The sequence below is a fragment of the Thalassophryne amazonica genome, chromosome 1 (genome assembly GCF_902500255.1).
Source record: "Thalassophryne amazonica chromosome 1, fThaAma1.1, whole genome shotgun sequence".
NCBI classification, from domain to species: Eukaryota; Metazoa; Chordata; class Actinopteri; order Batrachoidiformes; family Batrachoididae; genus Thalassophryne; species Thalassophryne amazonica.
In genome coordinates this window covers 155,174,116-155,199,100 of record NC_047103.1, presented here as the reverse complement: position 1 = coordinate 155,199,100, position 24,985 = coordinate 155,174,116, and the positions used below count along the sequence as shown (strand labels likewise).

General features: G+C 40.0%; 2 protein-coding genes across 7 annotated transcripts in view; both read left to right on the top strand.

Annotated features, from left to right (window-relative positions):
- Window positions 1-384: 384 nt before the first annotated feature.
- Window positions 385-22,153, top strand: wdr12 (WD repeat domain 12). The gene is made up of 13 exons (XM_034177026.1): window positions 385-549; window positions 759-853; window positions 3,122-3,216; window positions 3,504-3,610; window positions 4,237-4,352; window positions 4,431-4,585; window positions 4,696-4,741; window positions 4,840-4,925; window positions 5,028-5,168; window positions 7,862-7,967; window positions 13,000-13,132; window positions 21,666-21,738; window positions 21,864-22,153. The coding sequence occupies exons 1-13, from the start codon at window positions 509-511 to the stop codon at window positions 21,939-21,941; spliced, it is 1,272 nt and encodes a 423-aa protein (XP_034032917.1). The 5' UTR covers window positions 385-508; the 3' UTR covers window positions 21,942-22,153.
- A 647-nt stretch (window positions 22,154-22,800) lies between these two features.
- The window catches only part of ical1 (islet cell autoantigen 1-like), a 35,481-nt gene continuing 33,296 nt past the window's right edge, over window positions 22,801-24,985 (top strand). For all 6 annotated transcript variants that reach the window (XM_034176988.1, XM_034176973.1, XM_034176981.1 and 3 more), the window contains exon 1: window positions 22,801-22,909. The gene's annotated coding sequence lies outside the window, so the exon portion shown is untranslated. The remainder of the gene's footprint in view (window positions 22,910-24,985) is intronic.

The window sequence follows — 24,985 nt, the reverse complement described above, 5'->3', positions numbered from 1 at the left end:
CCTATTTATACACACAATAAAATGAATTCTGAATTATAATCGTGGGGTCCCCCGTCAATAACTTTTAACAAATCTTTTATTCTTGTATGCGACATGTTTGTGCTTTTTATATATTAGTGAAGTTGCCAGCTTTATCTGAGATTTTCCATCCTGCTCACTCACATCAAGCAAAGCTCTTACGTATGTGCTCCTCGTAAAGAAGCTCAAATATGTTACTGTAGGCATCCATATTATTTTCTGCGTTGATCAAGTGCACGTTTTTTTTTTTTTTTTTTTTGTAGAACTAGGAAGTTTTTAATTTAGGTTTGCCGAGTTTACTATTATATTGAATGCAGCATAGTGCTGGGGAGCGTCGATCTCCATCCTCGATCGACGCCATCTGTGCTCAACTGAAGTGCCTTGTGTCGTACCACATGGCTGCATGATTCCGGTGTGTTCTGGATTAAACGAATATTTAGTAAAATTTTACATGGTTACTTTGTGGTAAATAAAATAAGGTTTAAAAATAATGTCACAATTACAAGCGAGGTTCTTTACAGAGGACAAAAGGTGAGGATTGATTTTCTTCTGAGAGATATAAGGGAAGTAAAGAAAAAAAAGTCGTGGCTAACTGTGTTTAGTCGGTACATTAAATTTTACCTTTACATAACCGCTTGTGTGGCTCTTAGCTTATGTTTGTAGCCTCTTTATGTAACCGTGCTAAGCGTAAGTTCTGTATCAGTTACTCCTGATTAATTTAGCTTTTTAATGTATTTTAGGTACGTTGTGGATGATGTTCCATTCTCCATCCCCGCTGGTTCTGAAGTGCAGGATCTCAGTAATGTCATCAACAAGCTACTGGAGGCTAAAAATGGTAAAAAGAAAAAAGGAAAAAAAAAAATATATATATATTGCTTGTTTTCATCTCCAGACTTGCCACATGTGTTTCTGTACTTCGTTGTGGAACTGAACATATATTTAATATTTAAAATAGTAATAATAAAAGATTAAAGTTTATGGTTGAATTCAAGCACGCACCCATAGAGCTGCAATTAACAATTATTATATTTTATTATTGATGTATGTTATTTATTTTTGTGATTAGTTTGTTAATTTTTTAACAAACTAATTTTTTATAATATGTCAGAAAAGTACTTTTTTGGACCATAGTCATTCTCAAAATTTGTTGTCAGGCTGATCACCAAGTATAGAGGGTTTTCATGTGACGTATTTTGTGTCCCACGCCCATTCTGGATTACGACGCGGTGGCCGCTGTGATACGCTACGTGTATTTGGCGAACAATTGCAGAAGCTTTAACGTTGGTGTGAAGAAGCCTCACAGCACCATGGTGCTGAGAGAGATCCGCCACTAACAGAAATCCACTTATACCAGAATTTTATTTTTATTTTATTCGGCAATAAAATTATATAAGAATAAGAATACATAAAAATACTGCTCAGGATAACACAAGAACGCTTCCAATACGGATGTTTATTTACATTGTGGTCCTCGAGCACCGAGCTGCTGATCCGCAAGCTGCCCTTCTAGCGCCTGGTGAGAGAAATCGCTCAAGACTTCAAGACGACCTCTGCTTTCAGAGCTCCCCTGTGATGCTCTGCAGGAGGTCAGCGAGGCTGACCTGGTCAGCAGCTTCCTACTTCACAATACCGCAGTGTGACACTGTCGGCCAGTTCATTACATCACCACTAAATTCACTATCTGGTATAAGATACGGGTCCATTTTTCTATCACGTGCCAGCCTCCTTGTAATCCAGAATGGAGACGGCACCTATCCTGCAGCAAATCAGTCACGTGATTGAAAACCCTCTATAACTACCACGTTATGTTCTCTGGTAGTGTTTGAAGTGTCTGTCTCATACAGGCAGTGACAAAATAAGGTTTTTCCTCCAAGCTGCTGTGGAGGTTGACATTGTTTGCGGAGCAGTGAGCCTGCTGATGTACCTTTCTGATGTCTTGCTAAGATTTCCGTGTTTCAGCTGCCTCTTGTCTCGCGAGACCGAACCGTGTCACTGCAGGGGTTATATTTTGATGAAATAATGTGTTAGATCACAATTCAATCATTCACATGTTTTTAGCAGAACAAAATGCATATTGTCAAGGGATCAGTTTAAAATAAAATGCCACATTGTTTTAAACCAGTTTATCATGTTTGAAGTGGTTTAAAAGTAGTTATAGTCATTTAAATTAAGACAAGCAAAATGTTTAACTTTAAGATGCTGAAACAAGTGTTTGTTTTTTAAATGCTTTTTTAAAATGCTTTTTGTGAATACATTAATAGTTTCAGCTCACAGCTAAATGGTAAATGAACTGCATTTACATAGCGCTTTTACATCTCGATCAGAAGCTCAAAGTGCTTTACAATGATGCCTCACATTCACCCATTCACACAAGCACACTCACACACTGATATCAGGATGCTGCCATGCAAGGCCCTCACTACACACCGGGAGCAACTAGGGGAATAAGGACCTTGCCCAAGGACCCTTAGTGATTTTACAGTTGGAGATTGAACCGGGGATCCTCTTGTCTCAAGCCCAAAGCTTAACCAGAAGACCATCACCTCCCAACACATCTAAACAGATTTTATGAGGTTTTATTTTTATAGTAAATGCATTAGTCAACACTCACGTAGCCTTTTTTTTATAAATGTATTCATCATTGGATTATTGTCATCATTATTATCACTGACCTTACCTGTGTGAAGTGCTTTGAGGCAACTCTGTTGTGATTTGGCACTATATAAATGATAATAAATTGAAATTGAAATTGAGCATTAAATCAAATTTAATAAGCTTCTGTCTCTCATCATGTTCACATTGTCTTTAAAGTAAATAGGATTGTTGACGCTAATTCTATGATCAGTTAATATGCAGATTTTTTTTAATCTTCTAATTCAGTTTATTGGTTAGTCTATATGATATCAGAGGTTTGGTAGAAAGTGCATTTAAGAAAATGATGCATTTACGTTTGTTTAACCAAAATTACATTCTTGCTTTGTTGACTTATACAATTCATAAGTTATCAGTGTGGCTGTCAGTTAATCTTATGTCAGCCAACTAATCAGTTAAAGGAGCAATGATTTCAGCACTAATGTCTGTATCATGTTTCATGTCTCCCCAGCATCTCATAGAAAAGTGGAGTTTGACTTCTTGGTCAGGGGTCAGTTCCTGCGCACACCACTGTACACTCATATGGAGTCAGAAGGAATATCTACGGTATGACCTGTCTCAGGGCTTAAAGTTGAATGCGCACCTGTTACAGCAATAGGCATGTGTTTTAATGAATACAAAAATACTTTACGTGCATGCAGCACATCCTGACTGTTGTCAATATTAAAGATATATTTTTTTGCCCATCAAAGCCATCTTCAGTCTGATCGAGACCCTCTTTTTGTAGTGGTAACATATATTGACATGCATGAGAGAAACAGATGTGATTGGTTTTGGGCTTAAACCAGACTTGACGGTCTTTGAACAGTTAATCATAAGTGTGTCTGTTTCAGGAAGATGTGGTGGAGATTGAATATGTCGAGCGAATCACTGCCCCAGAGCCTGAGGAGTGCTTGATGCATGATGACTGGATTAGCTCCGTGGATGCAGATCCAGAATGGTAACTAACTAACACAAGCCCACTGACATGGGAACACAAGGATTATCCATGTGGAAGAATATTGTATTTTCTGACTCTAGTCCTAACCGATATAGGTTTTGACACCGGTGTGTGGTATTGTATATGTGAACAAAGTGACTCAAAGGGTTTTGACCCCATTTGGACCAAACATGGTAGAATGATTAATGGACAGACAAGGACAAAGCAGTTACATTTAGAGGCGAAAAGGTTAAAAGATATGGTTACAAGGCAATGTCAAAATTTGCCTATATAGTTGATATTGTATGCATGAACTGAGGACATCATAAACGGCAGAAAATGGGTGAGCTTTGAGTCTTTGACTTAAACACCCGTAACCAAATGTGAGTAATTTTACCGGTTAGACTCATCCACAACACTGGAGCAGGATAGGCAAAGATTCTACCACCAGGAATACATGATAAGACATCACCTCGGGATCTCATCCCTGTTAGCACTTAAACCAGAGATACCAGAATAGTTTTAATTCTGTCCAAAAAACTAGTGACCAGTTTTATCAAATGCAGCATTTGCACTAATAGCCGTAACTCTGAAGTAAAGTCTGCATCTGCAGCCAGCAGCCGACCCTGTCATGTATATTCTTGCAGGATTCTGACAGGTTCGTATGACAAGACAGCCAGAATCTGGTCTGTGGAAGGCAAGGCGATTATGACTGTGGCCGGACACACAGATGTGGTCAAAGACGTCGCTTGGGTCAAAAAAGGTAAGCAATACAAAGCCGGCAACCATGGGCACCGCTAGTAATAATTATAAGCTCTTACAAAAATCTTCTTATGTGCAGATGGCTTGACCTCTCTGCTTCTGACGGCCTCTCTGGATCAAACCATTCTCTTGTGGGAGTGGAACTCTGAGAGGAACAAGGTGAAAGCCAGACACTGCTGTCGAGGACACACTGGGAGCGTTGACACCATCGCCACAGACCCCAGCGGCTCAAAGGTGAAGAGGGTGAAAGAGCCACAGAAGGCCGCTAGAGTAGGGGAGTTCAGAAACAGTCTGAAATTTTAAGGCTGTTTTAGCTTCTCACAGTATTTGTTGCTTACTTTCAGTTCTGCAGTGGATCCTGGGATAAAATGTTGAAGATCTGGTCAGCAGGTATGTTGGTTGCATGAGTGTTTGTTTGAATCTGCACTGCTAATGGCAAATTGTTGGTTAAGCACCAATGTTTGGGGTTTATTGTTTTGGGTTTGCAGTGCCAACAGAAGATGCAGATGAAGTTGAGGAGCTTGCAGACCGACCGAGGAAGAAACAAAAGACTAATCAGCTGGGTCTGACCAGGGTGGGTGGAAACCAATCAAGATCATCTGTATATGATTATATGACTGACCTCATTATTAAGAAGAAACTTTTAAAAAATCTTGTGTTCTCAAATGCCTGTCAGACTCCCCTGATGACATTGTCTGGTCACAACGAGGCGGTGTCCTCTGTTCTGTGGTGTGACAGTGAGGAGCTGTGTAGTGCATCCTGGGACCACACAATCCGCGTGTGGGATGCTGAGACCGGAGGAATGAAGACTACACTGGTGAGACACAGATGAATCAACACACAGCTATCAGTATCTCATCTTTGTGAAATTAGACCATGCTGATGACTATAAAACAAATAAATGCATCTTGAGCATATTTTCATCGTGACTGATCAGTAATACTGCTTCAACAAGGACTTTGTAGATTTGTAGATGGAAATTAAATTCTTATGAGTTCCCCAAAACAATATGTTTGCATTTCTTTTGATACATGCAAGTAAAACTCTTAAGAGAGGAACTTTATGCCATCAGTTTGCCTCAAGTTTGGCACCACATTAGAAATAATTAACTTTTAAATAAACATGACTCTAGAAGTTTTTACTTTACCGCTTTGTTATCTCCACTGGTTGATAGGCTTGGAGGGGAGGATATTGAAACATGCTCCATCCATAAGTGCAAGCATCCATCTCTGTCCTTCAGTCATCACACTTCGTGTCAAAACTATGAGCCAGGGATCAATAGTCCTGATCCTGGAGATCACCTGCCCTGTATCTTTTCTCACTGTTCCTGCTCCATCCAGCTCCAAGTCATTTGTGCTCAGCCATTCAAGAGCTAGGAAACACCAGATTTGACAGCCAGGGCGTGCTGTGAACATTTTTCAGCCCGGGAGTTTCATATCCAACTGGCCCACAAACCGCCAGCGCACAGAGATAATAAGAGTTCTGCTGTGGCATTTATGTGCTGACTGACTGTGAAAATTGGGTGGCTTATAATTATAATTAAAGTTAGTTAAGCTGGACATACACTGTACGATATTTTCAATCGTTGTACTTGGCTCCAGCTCAAACTGTGCAACAAAACCACAGGGTTTAAAAGTTCAGAGCGCACGATTCATGGTCTCACTGTACGGCCCGATGTTCTGATGCAATCTGACTGCTCACATTGTACGTTCAAAAACCACACGTTGGACTGGTGTTTCCAAAAGCAAAATGTAACAGAAGCTTTTTTTTTTTCTTTAAAAAAAAAATTATTTCATGCCTATCAGCGCACACAGTGAGTGAAATCAGGTGGGAGAGACTGAACGTATATGCGCGCGCACACAGCAGACAGTGACATGATTCACGAGAGGATGGAAAAAAAGAAAACAAACATTCATAACAGGTGCTGCTACTTACACTGTTGTATACATAAACTATATTTAATACGGAGTCTTACAGCTGTGTTCATCTGTCGTAAATGCTGCTGTTGTTTGCTGTGTGTGTGTATCCACGCGCGTGCATATACGTTCAGTCTCCCCCCCACCTGATTCCACTCACTGTGCGTGCTGATAGGCATGAACTTTAATATATTAGGTTATTGCGAGGGAACGCAATAAAAAAACACAAGACTTTACGTGAGATCACTGTTTGCTCTCTACGGTGTTTGCTCATGCACAGTGCGCGACGTAATCAGCGCGTAGACGCTTGTAGCGCTGCTTCAACAGCACGGAACCCTCACAAGTCACGACGGCCGACCAAAATATCAAACAGGTTTGATTTTTATCCGACCATATGATTCCCCATCAGGAGGTGGTACTGTACTACAGATGTTAATACAGCTGACATCCGGACATAACAGGCATGTAGCCTGTTATGTCCATTTCCCTCTTCGCTCTGTCTTCTTGAAAAAATATTTGTGAGCTTTGCACACTTGGCAGCATCTTCCTCCAAAGCTTTTCTTTTTCTTAATCTAGCTTTTTCAGCGCCACCTGGCTTTTTCTGTCTGTCAGTGTCTTGCCTCAAAAATGTGGCCATCATGTGCCAACACTTGATGGAGGAGGAAGGAAGAAGAGACTTGCGGAGGGAGCAGGTGTTCCGGGCCCGGAATAATCCACTGGAGATGTTTTCAAATGCCTAGGTCTGGAGTGCTTCTCCTCTCCTGCAGTGGACTCAGCCATGTTTGTAGCAGACGGACCAACCCAGAAGTAAACAAAACTGTTAGGCATTGGATCCATTTCTTGGCAATGACACTCGAGAGGCCGCTATGACCATGAAAATCGTGGACTAAGGTAAAACAGCTAATCTACAAGTTTAGCTGTTTGAACAGAGATTCGACAGATAATGTTGGGCGACTAACCTTAGTCGACTAAGTAAGTTTAGTAGACTAAATGATTAGACCACTTCATGAAACCAGGCCCAGGTCTGTCTGTATAAATGTTGTCCCATTATGAAGACACCAGACACAGAATACATTTTGTGTGCTCTTATTAATTTATTCATGTAGTATTTCATTGTTTTATTTAAAAGGATAAAATATTAAATTTTACAGTTACATATGAAAATTGGTGGGGCCTGCTTGCTAAGTAGCCGTTGCTACCAGTGGGACAACAATGGTTTACCACATCCACAGAATATTTGTTTGTCAAGATCATTGTGATGTCATAAGGTGGGTTTCAAAAGTGATAAAAGGAAAATAGGCACTCACTGGACACTCTATTGGGGTTGCTTCTTGAACTAATTATAAAGGGTAGTGTTTAATCAGCCAATCACACAGCAGAAACTTACAGAAGGACATGGTGAGGATCTGCTGAAGTTCAAACTGTGTCAGATTGGTGATGAAGAACAAACTGCTGATCAACTGGGATTTATTATCTATAACCATCTCTAGGATCTCCAGCTTTATGTCTGAGCCATGACAGCTTTCATGTGTGAAAATGGCATTATAGACTTTTTTTTTGACTGTTTATATGGTATTTTCTCTCTGTTTTACAGTCGGGCAGTAAAGTGTTTAACTGTATTTCCTACTCACCTCTGTGTCGACGGCTGGCCTCAGGCAGCACCGACAGACACATCAGACTGTGGGACCCCCGAACCAAAGGTACATCTCTGCGAAATAACAGACACATTTTTATCTCTGGTTTTCAGATGAGAAGCAGTTGGTCTGGTGGTCACGAGACTTAGCTTTTGGAAATGAAAGAAGCTAACAGTAGGGATGCACCGATACCACTTTTTCCCAGACTGAGTACAAGTATGAGTACTTACATTTGGGTACTCGTCGATACCGAGTACCGATACGAATACTTAATGATACCATTCCAGTTTTATGATGACTTTCAAAATGTTTTATTCATCAGTTGTTACTTACATTTTGACTATAACTGAGACCAATGTATGCAAAAGTTTGGGCATCCCTGATCATTTTCATGATTTTCCTTTATAAATCATTGCTTGGTAAATGGACTACATTTATATAGCGCTTTTCCATCTGTATCAGACGCTCAAAGCCCTTTACAATTATACCTCACATTCACCTCAATGTCAGGGTGCTGCCATACAAGGCGCTCACTACACACCTGGAGCAATAGGGGATTAAAGATCTTGCCCAAGGGCCCTTAGTGATTTTCCAGTCAGGTGTGGATTTGAACTGATGATCTTCTGGTCTCAAGCCCAACACCTTAACCACTAGACCATCACCTCCCCTTCACCTTGTTTGGATAAATTCAACCCCTGGCAAAAATTATGGAATCACTGGCCTCGGAGGATGTTCATTCAGTTGTTTAATTTTGTAGAAAAAAAGCAGATCACAGACTTGACACAAAACTAAAGTCATTTCAAATGCCAACTATCTGGCTTTAAGAAACACTATAACAAATCAAGAAAAGTAACTGTGGCAGTCAGTAACGGTTACTTTTTTAGACCAAGCAGAGGGGAAAAAATATGGACTCACTCAATTCTGAGGAATAAATTATGGAATCACCCTGTAAATTTTCATCCCCAAAACTAACACCTGCATCAGATCAGATCTGCTCGTTAGTCTGCATCTAAAAAGGAGTGATCACACCTTGGAGAGCTGTTGCACCAAGTGGACTGACATGAATCATGGCTCCAACACGAGAGATGTCAATTGAAACAAAGGAGAGGATTATCAAACTCTTAAAAGAGAGTAAATCATCACGCAATGTTGCAAAAGATGTTGGTTGTTCACAGTCAGCTGTGTCTAAACTCTGGACCAAATACAAACAACATGGGAAGGTTGTTAAAGGCAAACATACTGGTAGACCAAGGAAGACATCAAAGCGTCAAGACAGAAAACTTAAAGCAATATGTCTCAAAAATCGAAAATACACAACAAAACAAATGAGGAACGAATGGGAGGAAACTGGAGTCAACGTCTGTGACCGAACTGTAAGAAACCACCTAAAGGAAATGGGATTTACATACAGAAAAGCTAAACGAAAACCATCATTAACACCTAAACAGAAAAAAACAAGGTTACAGTGGGCTAAGGCAAAGCAATCGTGGCCTGTGGATGACTGGATGAAAGTCATATTCAGTGATGAATCTCGAATCTGCATTGGGCAAGGTGATGATGCTGGAACTTTTGTTTGGTGCCATTCCAATGAGATTTATAAAGATGACTGTCTGAAGAGAACATGTAAATTTTCACAGTCATTGATGATATGGGGCTGCATGTCAGGTAAAGGCACTGGGGAGATGGCTGTCATTACATCATCAATAAATGCACAAGTTTATGTTGATATTTTGGACACTTTTCTTATCCTATCAATTGAAAGGATGTTTGGGGATGATGAGATCATTTTTTCAAGATGATAATGCATCTTGCCATAGAGCAAAAACTGTGAAAACATTCCTTGCAAAAAGACACATAGGGTCAGTGTCATGGCCTGCAAATAGTCCGGATCTTAATCCAATTGAAAATCTTTGGTGGAAGTTGAAGAAAATGGTCCATCACAAGGCTCCAACCTGCAAAGCTGATCTGGCAACAGCAATCAGAGAAAGTTGGAGCCAGATTGATGAAGAGTACTGTTTGTCACTCATTAAGTCCATGCCTCAGAGACTGCAAGCTGTTATAAAAGCCAGAGGTGGTGCAACAAAATACTAGTGATGTGTTGGAACGTTCTTTTGTTTTTCATGATTCCATAATTTATTCCTCAGAATTGAGTGATTCCATATTTTTTTTTCCCTCTGCTTGGTCTAAAAAAGTAACTGTTACTGACTGCCACAATTTTTTTTTTCCTGATTTCTTATAGTGTTTCTTAAAGCCAGAAAGTTGCCATTTGAAATGACTTTAGTTTTGTGTCATGTCTGTGATCTGCTTTTTTTCTACAAAATTAAACAACTGAATGAACATCCTCCGAGGCCGGTGATTCGATCATTTTTGCCAGGGGTTGTATATCATATAGCAGATGAACACACTGATATTTGAAAAGTGAAATGATGTTTCTAGTATTTACAGAGTGCAATAATTATTTAAACAAAATTAGGCATGTGCATAAATTTGGCCACCCTTGTCATTTTATTAATTTGAATGCATTTACCACTAATTATTGGAACACAGAATTGGTTTGGTAATCTCATTGACCCTTGACCTTGATTGGATTCACGTCATGAGAAAGGGTATTTAAGGTGGCCATTTGCAAATGTTTCCCCTCTTTGCATCTCTTCTAATTAGTGGCAGTGGGAGCATCTAAACACCTCTCAAATGACCTGAAAACAAAAATTGTTCAACATCATGGTTTAGGGGAAGGATACAAAAAGCTATCTCAGAGATTTTAGCTGTCAGTTTCGACTGTGAGGAACATAGTGAGGAAATGGAAGACAACAGGCACAGTACTAGTTAAGGCCCAAAGTGGCAGGCCAAGAAAAATCTCATAAGCTGAAGTGAAGGATGGTGAGAACAGTCATAGTCAACCCACAGACCTGCTTCAAAGACCTACAACATGACCTTGCTGCAGATTGTGTCTCTGTGCATCATTGAACTATACAGTGCACTTTGCACAAGGAGATGCTGTAATGCAGAGGAAGCCTTTTCTGCGTACACACCACAACAGAGTTGCTTGAGGTATGCTAAAGCACATTTGGATAAGCCAGCTTCATTTTGGAATAAGGTGCTGTGGACTGATGAAACTAAAGTTGAGTTATTTGGACATAGGGTGGTATGCATGGCAGAAAAAGAACACAGCATTCCAAGAAAAAGGCTTGCTACCTACAGTAACATTTGGAGGTAGTTCCATCATGCTGTGTGGCCAGTGCAGGTACTGGGAATCTTGTTAAAGTTGAGGGTCACATGGATTGGACATCTCACTGAAATGTAACCTTTGGACTTCAGCACTACAAAATATACAACACCAGTAACAGAACTGAAATTGTCCATCACTAACTTTACGTATATCTGTGAGCACCAGTGTTGCCACAGTTACTTTGAAAAAGTAATCCAGTTACTGATTACTCCTTGAAAAGTAACTTGGTTACTTTACTGATTACTCAATTTTAAAAGTAACTAAGTTAGATTACTAGTTACTTTATTAGTTACTTTCAGCAGCTGCTGACAACACCCCCTGCCACCTCAACATGAAAATGATAACCAGTTTTGCCAATACTCAGTTTATAGTTACCCTTTCTTGACTTCAATGAACATAATACTTGTCTTATTTAAATGTTGATAGCAATGTAACAGTAATACTTACAATTTATAATCTACATTGTTTATAAATGTAACTATTAAATTCTTTCCTACATTTTTCTAACATTTAAATTCTTTCTCAACATTTTAATTGTTAAAATTATTTTATTATAGTATTAGTAATATGAAAAATTGTCTTCAAAAGTGGACCTTTAAGGGTGTTGAGGGGAAGCATGCCCCCACTCCACCAGATTGAGAGGTAGGGAATTTTTTTTTAACTTCATGTCATCCTGAGAAAGCAACTTTAGGTGCATTTGGGTGGAAAAAACGAGCATTAGCATTTGTTAATACATGTAGATCAGCTGTTTTAGTGAGGACACACACGGAGCGGCACAGAGTTTTAAAGAAAAAAAAAAAAGGTGTAAAAATGTCTTTGTAAAGCTCAGTTCACGTGTGCTGCCATCACCACGCTTTGAGAGACAAGAAGTGTTTTCAGCTCGGACTCTGAGCTGCACTGCAGAAAACAGATGAATACCTCGCAGCAAGAAACGCTTCGTTTTGCGAAGTGGGCAGTTCCGTCTAACCGCGACCTCCGCCTGCCCACGAGCTGCCGCGATCGACCCACAATACAAACACAATTGAGAGGTTGACATCATGCTGCTGTAAAGGGGTATTGGATGTCTGGTATCGGAGCAGTTTTATGATTACAAGTAAATACATACGGGATTGGACTGATACCCAATACTGGTATCGGTATTAGTGCATCCCTAGCTGACAGACAAGCTCACATCAAGCTACGAGTACATGTAACTTAAAAACGCACATATTGAGAGAGAAGTTATGTCTGCTTTGGCTGTGTTCATACAGTACATTTTATGCAGGGTTGTGGTGATTTGTGACAAAGTTATGTGAGTTTTAAAACATTGGTAAACAATCAGAAAATAATGGTTTATTTCTCTGATTAAAGAAAACTCTTTCTCACAGACTCCATTCACTCTGATTTCTTTCTTCTGCAGTTAAATTCATACAGAATCCTTTCTGCGCAGTTGTGTGACGTGAGACTATTTTATTCAGATTTTACAAAACAGCCGCTGTCTGATTTAGTACATTCCTGTCTGGAATCAGACTCTCACTGACAGCCATACCTGCTCCTAATCCATCATCCACTAACCATCCAGTAAATAGCAGACACATATCCAGGATATTACACAGACAAAACAAAGTTGCCTTTTCAATTGATTTCTTGCATCAAATGAGCTTATTCTCATATGCCCTTTTTAATTTGGAGACCTACAAGGTGATAGCTTTTATTGTTTTGAGATACCACATTTAAAAACCTGATGGGGATGGACTTATTCTTTTATCTGTTCATTTACAGCCTTTAACATGCTAAGGCTTTGGAAAAGCCTTGGAAAGTGGTGTGTTTGTGGTTTAAATGCTTCCATACAAATTCACTTTCACAGCTGTTATCTTCTCGTTTGTCCAGATGGGTCGTTGGTGCTGCTGTCTCTGACCTCCCACACTGGCTGGGTCACGGCTGTAAAGTGGGCACCTGCACATGAGCACCAGCTGGTTTCCGGTTCCCTTGACAACCTAGTTAAACTGTGGGACACGAGAAGGTCCGTAAAGCAAGATTCTTCCTTTTTGTCTTATCATTATATGTTTGACATTCCATATTTGGAATATCGGCATTTTGGAAAGTGATTGAATGAAACTTCCTTTATGTTCAAGTGATTTGAACCCTAAGCAGAAAGGCTTAGTCATGAAATGCTTAATCACCCCTGTGCTGGAAGTTAGCTCACGCCCCTTGACCTATGAGGTCAGTGCAGAACCTTTATACTGTAAACTGTAATTCCCCCGATCTGTATATTGTGCACTGGTGTAAGTCATAGATACCTGATACGTGAAAAGTAGGTGAAATAACATTTTTAATACAACCCCTGGCAAAAATTATGGAATCACCGGCCTCGGAGGATGTTCATTCAGTTGTTTAATTTTGTAGAAAAAAAGCAGATCACAGACATGACACAAAACTAAAGTCATTTCAAATGCCAACTATCTGGCTTTAAGAAACACTATAAGAAATCAAGAAAAATAATTGTGGCAGTCAGTAACGGTTACTTTTTTAGACCAAGCAGAGGGGAAAAAATATGGACTCACTCAATTCTGAGGAATAAATTATGGAATCACCCTGTAAATTTTCATCCCCAAAACTAACACCTGCATCAAATCAGATCTGCTCACTCAATTCTGAGGAATAAATTATGGAATCATGAAAAACAAAAACGCTCCAACACATCACTAGTATTTTGTTGCACCACCTCTGGCTTTTATAACAGCTTGCAGTCTCTGAGGCATGGACTTAATGAGTGACAAACAGTACTCTTCATCAATCTGGCTCCAACTTTCTCTGATTTCTGTTGCCAGATCAGCTTTGCAGGTTGGAGCCTTGTGATGGACCATTTTCTTCAACTTCCACCAAAGATTTTCAATTGGATTAAGATCCGGACTATTTGCAGGCCATGACATTGACCCTATGTGTCTTTTTGCAAGGAATGTTTTCACAGTTTTTGCTCTGTGGCAAGATGCATTATCATCTTGAAAAATGATTTCATCATCCCCAAACATCCTTTCAATTGATGGGATAAGAAAAGTGTCCAAAATATCAACGTAAACTTGTGCATTTATTGATGATGTAATGACAGCCATCTCCCCAGTGCCTTTACCTGACATGCAGCCCCATATCATCAATGACTGTGGAACTTTACATGTTCTCTTCAGGCAGTCATCTTTATAAATCTCATTGGAACGGCACCAAACAAAAGTTCCAGCATCATCACCTTGCCCAGTGCAGATTTGAGATTCATTGCTGAATATGACTTTCATCCAGTCATCCACAGTCCACGATTGCTTTTTCTTAGCCCATTGTAACCTTGTTTTTTTCTGTTTAGGTGTTAATGATGGCTTTCGTTTAGCTTTTCTGTATGTAAATCCCATTTCCTTTACACGGTTTCTTACAGTTCGGTCACAGACGTTGACTCCAGTTTCCTCCCATTCGTTCATTTGTTTTGTTGTGCATTTTCGATTTTTTTAGACATACTGCTTTAAGTTTTCTGTCTTGACGCTTTGATGTTTTCCTTGGTCTACCCGTATGTTTGCCTTTAACAACCTTCCCTTCCCAACCTTCTTTTGCAACATTGCGTGATGATTTACCCTCTTTTAAGAGTTTGATAATCCTCTCCTTTGTTTCAATTGACATCTCTCATGTTGGATCCATGATTCATGTCAGTCCACTTGGACAACAGCTCTCCAAGGTGTGATCACTCCCTTTAGATGCAGACTAACGAGCAGATCTGATTTGATGCAGATGTTAGTTTTGGGGATGAAAATTTACAGGGTGATTCCATAATTTATTCCTCAGAATTGAGTGAGTCCATATTTTTTCCTTCTGCTTGGTCTAAAAAAGTAACCGTTACTGACTGCCACAATTATTTTTCTTGATTTTTTATAGTGTTTCTTAAAGCCAGATAGTTGGCATTTGAAATTACTTTAGTTTTGTGTCATGTCTGTGATCTGCTTTTTTTCTACAAAATTAAACAACTGAATGAACATCCTATGAGGCTGGTGATTCCATAATTTTTGCCAGGGGTTGTATTTCATCAGACTATTGATCCCCCACTTAGGGGAAAAAGAAAAACAGTGACCATGTTTGACAAAGACTATGTTCACAACAGCAGCAACAATATTCATAGATGCCATAACACACATAATATACTGTGTTCATAATGACAACAATAGTCATAGAAGGATGCATTTGGGCTTTGTTCAAATTAATGAAGTATCGTGCCGGACAGATGTAAGGTAACTGTTTAACTGCAAGTTAATGGTGTGAAATTATTGGCTCAGGTGCATGTGACCTCTGATGGGCACGTAACGTTATTTAAAAGAAGTAGCTACGCTCTGCAGCGGTCATAGTAGCAGTGGGCTGAGTTTGTCATGACAACAATCATTCACATTGATGTCACACATTCTACCCAGTGTCTGTGAAAACAAATGACCTCCAAAGTATAGTCACACAAAGTAGACATTTTACAAAAAAACAAAAGCCTTAAGTAAAAGTATAAGACGGCGATTCGAATATTACTTAAATAAAACTAAAAAGCACTTACTGGTAAGTGTTAAAAAAGTAATTTTGTTTTTCCTTGCTTTTTGTTATAATTACTTTTTGCAAGGACATAGGATTTAACCGCTATAACATTATCAGACAGTACAGTAATAAATGCAATTCCTCAACAGTAACATTGCTGTAAAAAATAATTAGATACTTTAATATCATCAAGAAAGAGCCAAGACAGCAACCCTGGAACTTGCGCCACAAATGGTGTTAAAGTTTCATCGAACAGTCGAGTGGCCTCAGGCAGTGATGAGTTCTGATATTTATCCACTTAAAAAAAGAAAGTGAAGAAAAGGACACTATGTTTTGCACAGTCTATCCAAGGAGCCAGAGAGAATCTAATTGTCACCAATAGAAGAAAGAATGATATCACTAACCCAGAGAGTGCGCGGGGAGACGATGTAGATTTCCAATGTATCAGTCTTCTTGCCTACAGGATAACAAAGGCTGAGACGACCGTGTGGGGACGACCACAACCGGAACACAAACAGCATAATTTCTGTCCAGAAATTATATTGTGACAGACATGACCAAAACACATGTATGGGGTTAGCAGCAGACTGCTGACATCATTGGCTGCTAAAACGCAGTCTCAGAACTTAGCTGAGCCTGAGTGTAACACGTCTGATGCACTACTTCAAAATGGATGAGGACTGTGTTGCACAAAAAGAGGACTTGTGTACCTGTTTTAAAATATCTACCCACATTTTATTTGTCAGTGTCTCGCCCAAAACCTCCTCCCACAGAGCGTGTATAGAGTTTAATGATTCTGGTCATAGCAGATTCATTTGTAGCTATGTGAGATTGAGCAGGGGTTCTGCCAGGGATTTTGGGCCCCATGAAAAGAAAATAAATCTTACTGTGCCACCGCCCATATTAATTTGTCAGTATTATAATTGTATTAAGGGCCTCTCTGGGCCCCTGTCAATCATGGGCCCCTAGAATCCTTCTCCTTATTCTCCCCTTTTCTGCACCCCTGGACAGAGGAGTCATCTGGCAAATTGAGAAACAAGAGAAATGTGTTTTGCTCACAACACATTCAGCCTTGTTTCTCACACACACACACACACACACACATATATATCCTTTAAAGATACACTCAACAAAAATATAAACGCAACACTTTTGGTTTTGCTCCCATTTCGTATGAGATGAACTCAAAGATCTAAAACTTTTTCCACATACACAATATCACCATTTCCCTCAAATATTGTTCACAAACCTGTCTAAATCTGTGATAGTGAGCATTTCTCCTTTGCTGAGATAATCCATCCCACCTCACAGGTGTGCCATATCAAGATGCTAATTAGACACCATGATTAGTGCACAGGTGTGCCTTAGACTGCCCACAATAAAAGGCCACTCTGAAAGGTGCAGTTTTATCACACAGCACAATGCCACAGATGTCGCAAGATTTGAGCGAGCGTGCAATTGGCATGCTGACAGCAGGAATGTCAACCAGAGCTGTTGCTCGTGCATTGAATGTTCATTTCTCTACCATAAGCCATCTCCAAAGGCGTTTGAGAGAATTTGGCAGTACATCCAACCAGCCTCACAACCGCAGACCACATGTAACCACACCAGCCCAGGACCTCCACATCCAGCATGTTCACCTCCAAGAACGTCTGAGACCAGCCACTCGGACAGCTGCTGAAACAATCGGTTTGCATAACCAAAGAATTTCTGCACAAACTGTCAGAAACCGTCTCAGGGAAGCTCATCTGCATGCTCGTCGTCCTCATCGGGGTCTCGACCTGACTCCAGTTCGTCGTCGTAACCGACTTGAGTGGGCAAATGCTCACATTCACTGGCGTTTGGCACGTTGGAGAGGTGTTCTCTTCACGGATGAATCCCGGTTCACACTGTCCAGGGCAGATGGCAGACAGCGTGTGTGGCATCGTGTGGGTGAGCGGTTTTCTGATGTCAATGTTGTGGATCGAGTGGCCCATGGTGGCGGTGGGGTTATGGTATGGGCAGGCGTCTGTTATGGACGAAGAACACAGGTGCATTTTATTGATGGCATTTTGAATGCACAGAGATACTGTGACGAGATCCTGAGGCCCATTGTTGTGCCATACATCCAAGAACATCACCTCATGTTGCAGCAGGATAATGCACGGCCCCATGTTGCAAGGATCTGTACACAATTCTTGGAAGCTGAAAATGTCCCAGTTCTTGCATGGCCGGCATACTCACCGGACATGTCACCCATTGAGCATGTTTGGGATGCTCTGGACCGGCGTATACGACAGCGTGTACCAGTTCCTGCCAATATCCAGCAACTTCGCACAACCATTGAAGAGGAGTGGACCAACATTCCACAGGCCACAATTGACAACCTGATCAACTCTATGCGAAGGAGATGTGTTGCACTGCATGAGGCAAATGGTGGTCACACCAGATACTGACTGATATCCCCCCCAATAAAACAAAACTGCACCTTTCAGAGTGGCCTTTTATTGTGGACAGTCTAAGGCACACCTGTGCACTAATCATGGTGTCTAATCAGCATCTTGATATGGCACACCTGTGAGGTGGGATGGATTATCTCAGCAAAGGAGAAGTGCTCACTATCACAGATTTAGACTGGTTTGTGAATAATATTTGAGGGAAATGGTGATATTGTGTATGTGGAAAAAGTTTTAGATCTTTGAGTTCATCTCATACAAAATGGGAGCAAAACCAAAAGTGTTGCATTTATATTTTTGTTGAGTGTGTGTGTGTGTGTGTGTGTGTGTGTGTGTATATATATATATGTATATATATATATATATACACACACACACACACACACAGTTGTGCTCAAAAGTTTACATACCCTGGCAGAATTTTTGCTTTTTTGGCCATTTTTAAGAGAATATGAATGACAAAAGTGACATTCTTACTCCATATTTTTCATTTTGCAGCGTGGCCAGAAGACTGACGAAAAATGTTGGAGTCAGTGGTTGCTCTCTAACAGAAGGTCTTCTGTTTGCTAGTGCAGGCTAACAAGTTTGAGAACCCTCATTTTTGTGAAATGAAAGATCAAACATATTAGTTATCAAAATAGAAATCAAGGGAGCATGAATCCCCGTCGCCAGTGAAACAAAGGGAACAAAATGATGGTGACGGCATATTGCAATCTGCAACCTCACCACTATATCCTACATGCTGTACTGTACTGTTTAAAAATCAAAAGTAAAGTAAGTGCCTGTACCAAACTCTGCAGGATGAACTTGTGATGTGAATCATCACAAATCTGGTGAAGTATTTACATGGCACTTAACAGTTACCACCGTGATTGCACCTTCCTTTTTGAAAGTTTATGTAGCATTGAATAAATCCTATTTCTCTTCTGTGTGTTTGCGTGGCAAAAGTTTGGGGCTGCTTTAGTTTTAGTCAAAATCCTCATAAGTGAGTAACAGATAAGCTGAACCGCTAATCAGTCTTGCTGAAATGAAGGAAGTCCTTTTCATTCCACACATCTGAAAGCTTCCGCCAGCATCTCCTGTAAGAGGTTTCCTGTTTTTGTTCAGGAAAATACTGTCAGAAAAGCTTAGAAAGCTGAGGACAAATAGTCCAAATATATTATTTAAAACTAACATACAGATATTAAAACACAAGAAATTAAATCACCAAATTAACACACAAAGAACATAATCAAAATTAGAACCCATGAGTTTAGCATATCACAGTAAAAATCAGAAGAAGTAGGTTATGATAAAAATTAAAACCAGTTGTCTCGTTATAAATATGAGGAAGATTGTGCATTTTTAAAGTCTGGATTTAAAAACTTCAGCCGAGTTTCACTGTGTGATATTGGCTGGTAAACAATTCCTTATACCCCCATCACACATAGCCAGAATCACGCAGAATGGCATCAGAATGACGAATCTGCGCACATCCGAAAAGTGTCAGATTTCAGTTCCAAAACGTTCTGTCAGCCATCTGTGGACCGTTTGTCAGAGTTGTGATCTGTAAGGCAACTCAGTTAACTAACACAAAGAATGATCACGCTAGAGACTGAATTTCATTTCCTGATCAGGGAGAGCCAGCATGACCCCTCGTCACTGTCCGTCAGTCAGCTCTGAAGGGCCCGCCTACTCAGCTCCTGAATTTATTTGCACACAGACATATTACAAAACAATATACAAGGCACAGCTGCGCCTCTCCGTGGTTCGCAGTAATGCGTCATTGCACGCGTCAGGCTGAGAGCTGAACGGATCTCACGCTGTAATAAATTATCAACTTCTAACTCTGTAGGAGATATGACATGGAGCTATTGTGCCAGGCAGTGACAGCATTAATAAACATGAATCTCACCTCCAGCAGTGGTCCAGGAGTGTTCCACAGCGTGGACGTGGAGCCGGACCCTAGCCTGTGGTTAAAATCATCTCACCCAAAATAAAAAATAAATCCCATGTGATAATCCAACCATCACAGTGGCCAGAGTTGTGTTGTGCTCCTGAAGTGAGCAAAAAAGAAAGTTCCCTGGAAAAGCTCCATCTGATGCAGAGGACAGCATGGCCCACTGCCAGCAAACTTTCACTGAAGCTGTCCAGTGGCACACGCAATATATATATATATATATATATATATATATATATATATATATATACAGACACACGGTTGAGTAATAATTGCAGTCCCATGCATGTGGAACACAGCGCTCCCTCCCACTCCAGTCCCATGTTTGCCATCCAGATGTTTGGACATCGGGCAGTCTTCAGCGCCTTTTATGGCCGTCTGACAGCAGTCTCTGTCATCTACCTTTTGTCTACCTGCGCTTTGGATGCCATCGTGCAGGTGTAGACGAGATAATTCGGATGCATCTGACACTGCTGACCACACCTCTTTTTCTCCCAACTGCGTCGGTTTATGGCTGTATTTGCCGTGTTGGGCATGGTTCCTGCACATTCTTACTATGTGTGACGGGGCTTTAAACATGAGGGTTTTCTTCTTTTATCTGTTTTAATGCCAGGTTCATGACATGTTGTCACATTAGAAATCACAAACTCAACTCTGACAAAATAATCTGAACGCAAAGTCGAGTTGGATTTTGTTTCTTAGAAACTTCAGCTGGAAATCAATGCTCGGATTTGTTTGAGTTGACATCAGTAACAATCACGGCTCAGTTTTGACAGTTAAAACACTAATATTACAGGTGCTATTTAATTACTTTGACTAAAGTAATTTACTTTTGTATGTGATATGTTTACATTTTTAATATGAGTAAAGTTTCCAGCGTTACGGTTTTTGCGGTAAGTCCAGACTACCAGTTACAACTGTAATTACTAATGTATGTGTTCCTCATAAATACGACAACAAAGCGAGAATATTTTAGTGCGGATGGCCATATAGTTTACATGTTTTGAAGTGACTACATGCTGTTTGGAACTGCGAAGCTCCCAGCTTGGGTTTTCCTGAGTTTATTCTTTACAGTGCAGAAGGTTCCCTGTTCAAACCCAACCGCTGCCCTTTCTCCATGTAATACGGAGTTGCCATAGGAAGGCATCCGGCATAAAACTTGTCCCAAATCAACATGCAGATCCACCTTGGATCTGCTGTGGTGACCCAGAGCAAAAACGAGGGAGAAGACAAAGGGTCTTACTTTACTCTCATCTTTAAAAGCAGCATAATTAAACGAAAAATATGTTCCGAATGTTGGTCAGTCAACGCAGTTTATTTGAAGGTGCGATCAGGATCTCTGGCAAATAATGCATTTTTCATACTTTATTTTAATTCTTTACATTTTGTACACTGCAACTACTGATAATGGTATAAAAAAAAATGAACTGGTCGCAGCTGTCGTTTCTCTGCAGCCACATATAAATTGAACAAAATAGCTCAAACTGCTTCTTCTACAACTCAACTTCTGCTCTGCAAAACTAGAGGCAGTTTCTGGCTGCTTTGTTCGAGCTGAGCTGTTGGCACTTTGCAGCCACCTCACTTTGCACGATAGTTGTGTTTGTTAAAAGCAGTATTGTGTTGTGTTCCAGCTGTAAGGCTCCTTTGTATGATCTTGCTGCCCATGAGGACAAAGTGTTTTGTGTGGACTGGACAGAAAGCGGGGTGAGAAACATCAAATATTTTGTTTGTGCATGACATCTAAAATATCTTTAGAGCAGTATGCTCAAGCATTGCCCCAACACAAACGGCCTTTGTGTATAAAATGATAAACTTGTTTCTATTTCCAGCTGATGCTGAGCGGAGGCGCCGATAACAAGTTGTACACCTACAGATACTCATCCTGTCAGACAGACGCAGGGGCGTAGGCTCCACAGAGAACAGTCGAGATCCACCAGCGCACCCAACCAGTGGATGGAGACAAATTAATATTACAGTGCTGCAATAGACTGAAGAAAGCAGAATCTTAACTTTTGTACTTTATAAAACCTACTCATTACCCTGTTTATTATTTCTGCTTCAAATGAGGTTCTTTTGTGTCTTTATTTTCATATAAATCACTGTAATGTCTTCAATAATAATTTTGGAACATTAAATTGGTGTGGATCTTGTTTTTTTTTTTTGCATATGTTTTCTGTCTCAATGGGAAATTAAAAAGGTATTTTTGGGACTTATTAGCAATATCCTTATATTTGTTGACGAGAAAAGTAGCATTTTAACAGCAAAAACGCTAAATGATCAGTTACTGGTCAACCTCTTGATTTTGCTTAACATTTTTATTGATGGTCATTGCTGTTGATGTATCAAGCTGCAAATTGCTATTAGTACATCTCCCATTGTTATTTAAAGAACCCAAAGTCACATTTCATACAGAACTCTGACCCTGAAGTCTTGAGTTTGAAATTTCTCAGTTGCTTCCTGTACATCTTCAACACCATCGTGTCCTTTATCTCACGATGGAGTGCAGTACTATATCAAACATAATGGATTGAGAAGATGATGAAGAAGATACATAAGTCAGTCATGGAATTAAAATTACTTTGAACATAACTAACGTGACAAATACTGTCAACGTGCTTATTTCACAGCATAAGTGCATGCAAATCGTTTCTTGTCTACATGGACTGCGGTTCCTCAGGAAATTTCACGCTGCGTGAGGCAACGCCCACTCTCCCATTGGCTAGTGCGCTTTCATTCATTAGTGTTGGTGTTGAACCACAGCGTCCTCTAGTGGTCAGGGAGCGCTACGGCTTGTTTGCATATCCTGTTTGAGTCGGAATGATGATGTCTGTGGAGCGAGGCGGCTAGCGCACTACTGGACAACACGGAAACTAAGGTACAGCTACACGATTAAACATCACTCATCCCACAAAAACATGATAAACCGTTTTGTCGCTCAGTTAAATGGTTACTCGGTAGATGTTACTAAGGCTAGCTAAGTTTCGCTAGCGCACAAGCTGATGCGTTTTTATCCCACCTTGTACGTTCTTAATGAATTTTATCAAATATTAGACTGAAATTTAGTCTTAATTTTTCTCATGGTGTTTGCATCATAACGTTTATTGTAACTAAACACCTGCCTGACAAGTGTTCATAAACACATTAGCTTTTTAGCCTTTAGCATCGCCGCGTTTTGATTCGGGCTTCTGACTCATTGCTTTCCTCTCGTAAGAGTCTATAACATTATTATAACTCTGAGAAACAACTCTCAGCTCAATTTTAAATAACGTTAAGATTTGTCCCAGTAACATTTTGCATAATTCAACAGGATGAGCAGCTTTTTCAAACATCTGTCAGAAGCTGAGAGGATATGGGACAAAAAATATATAAAACAAGCTATCAACCAAAAGCTGCTTATTTATATAGGTATGTTGGGGGTAATGTATTTGTGTTTATTCCCTAAACCGTTCAGATTTTGTTACTAAATTATTTCCATTGCTTTTGCCTGCTCAGCAAACTGCAGGTGACACCCATTTACCCTTCAGCTGGTTTTTACTAGAAAAGGTCACAATTCTTTGTTGGAACACAGTACACAGAAGACATTTATCAATCAATCAATCAAACTTTATTTATAGAGCACTTTTCATACAATTAAATGCAACACAGAGTGCTTCACAAAGTAAAAACAGTACCGTTGAACTGTCGACCCACGTAAAAACATCAACCCACAAAAATCTACGTCGTACACACCACCGCTCGCCACACACATGCACATGAAAAGAATAAGAGAATAAAAGGCAATAACAATTTAAACGATAATAAAATAAACAATTAAAAGCTAAACTAAAAAGATAAGTCTTGAGCCTATTTTTAAAAACCTGAACATTCTCTGCAGCCCTGAGCCCCTCCGGCTCGGCTTACTCTTTCTGATTTCTTGACCACAATAACATTTCCTGTTTGCAAAATTGCTGGGTCTGTAATCCACTCACCAACTCATTATTTAGCCCTCAGTATGATTGGCTGTACCCTACACCTGTTTACCTGATTTCGTGGTCCTGTAAGTACTTGCACACATGGCATAGTTCTGGTGTCAGCCTGCACTTCCCTTACCAAAAAGTAGTATATGCAAGTATGTTTCAAGTGTACTTCTAGTTTACTTTTTATATACTTATCAGTACTATTTTTTTGGTAAGGGTTAGCTGTGTAAAAATCGTTTTTCTAAAGCTTTTCAAAGCAAGGAAGGTGTTGGGAGTTTTTGTTTTGTGCATTAATCAGAGCAGAAATAAGAAGAATAAGAAGTGTGTGTGTGTGTACATACACAATTACAGTCAAAAGTTTGGATATATTATACTACATAATTGTTTTTAAAAAGCTCATATAGTGGCAAATGCTGGCTTAGTGGTTAGCACTGTTGGCTCACAGCAAGAAAGTTGTGGGTTCGCTTCCCACCTGGGCCTTTCTGTGTGGAGTTTTCATGTTCTGTCTGTGTTCACATGGGTTCCCTCTGGCAAGTGCATGCAAGTTAGATGAATTGGTAACTTTAAATTGACTGTATGTGCGAGTTTGTTTGTCTATATGTGGCCCTGCGATAGACTGGCCTACTGTTAAGGGTGTACTCTGCCTTTCACCCTATGTCTGCTGGGATAGGCCCAAGGCCCCTGCCCCCTGTTCTGACCCTTGATTGGCATAAGATAAGATAATCCTTTATTAGTCCCACGACTGGGAAAATTATGATGCTACAGCAGCAAAGTGATAGTCACAGAACAACTGCAAAGTAAGGTAAAAGAAAATAAATGCCAGCAAACACACAGAAGTCAAGTTCTGTGCGGAATAACAGTACATGCAGTAGAATACACCATTAACAAGCAAGAAAAAATGTTTTGTATTGCACAAGTGTTCAAGTGATGTTGTGTACAAGTATTATTACATGAGAAAGAGAAAAATTGTTACAATAATGATTTTAATGATTTGA

Coding starts and splice junctions, on each gene's coding strand:
- wdr12 (XM_034177026.1), top strand. CDS start 509: ATGTCACAATTACAAGCGAGGTTCTTTACAGAGGACAAAAG. Junction 550..758: donor TTCTTTACAGAGGACAAAAG/GTGAGGATTGAT, acceptor AATGTATTTTAG/GTACGTTGTGGATGATGTTC. Junction 4,586..4,695: donor CAGACCCCAGCGGCTCAAAG/GTGAAGAGGGTG, acceptor GCTTACTTTCAG/TTCTGCAGTGGATCCTGGGA.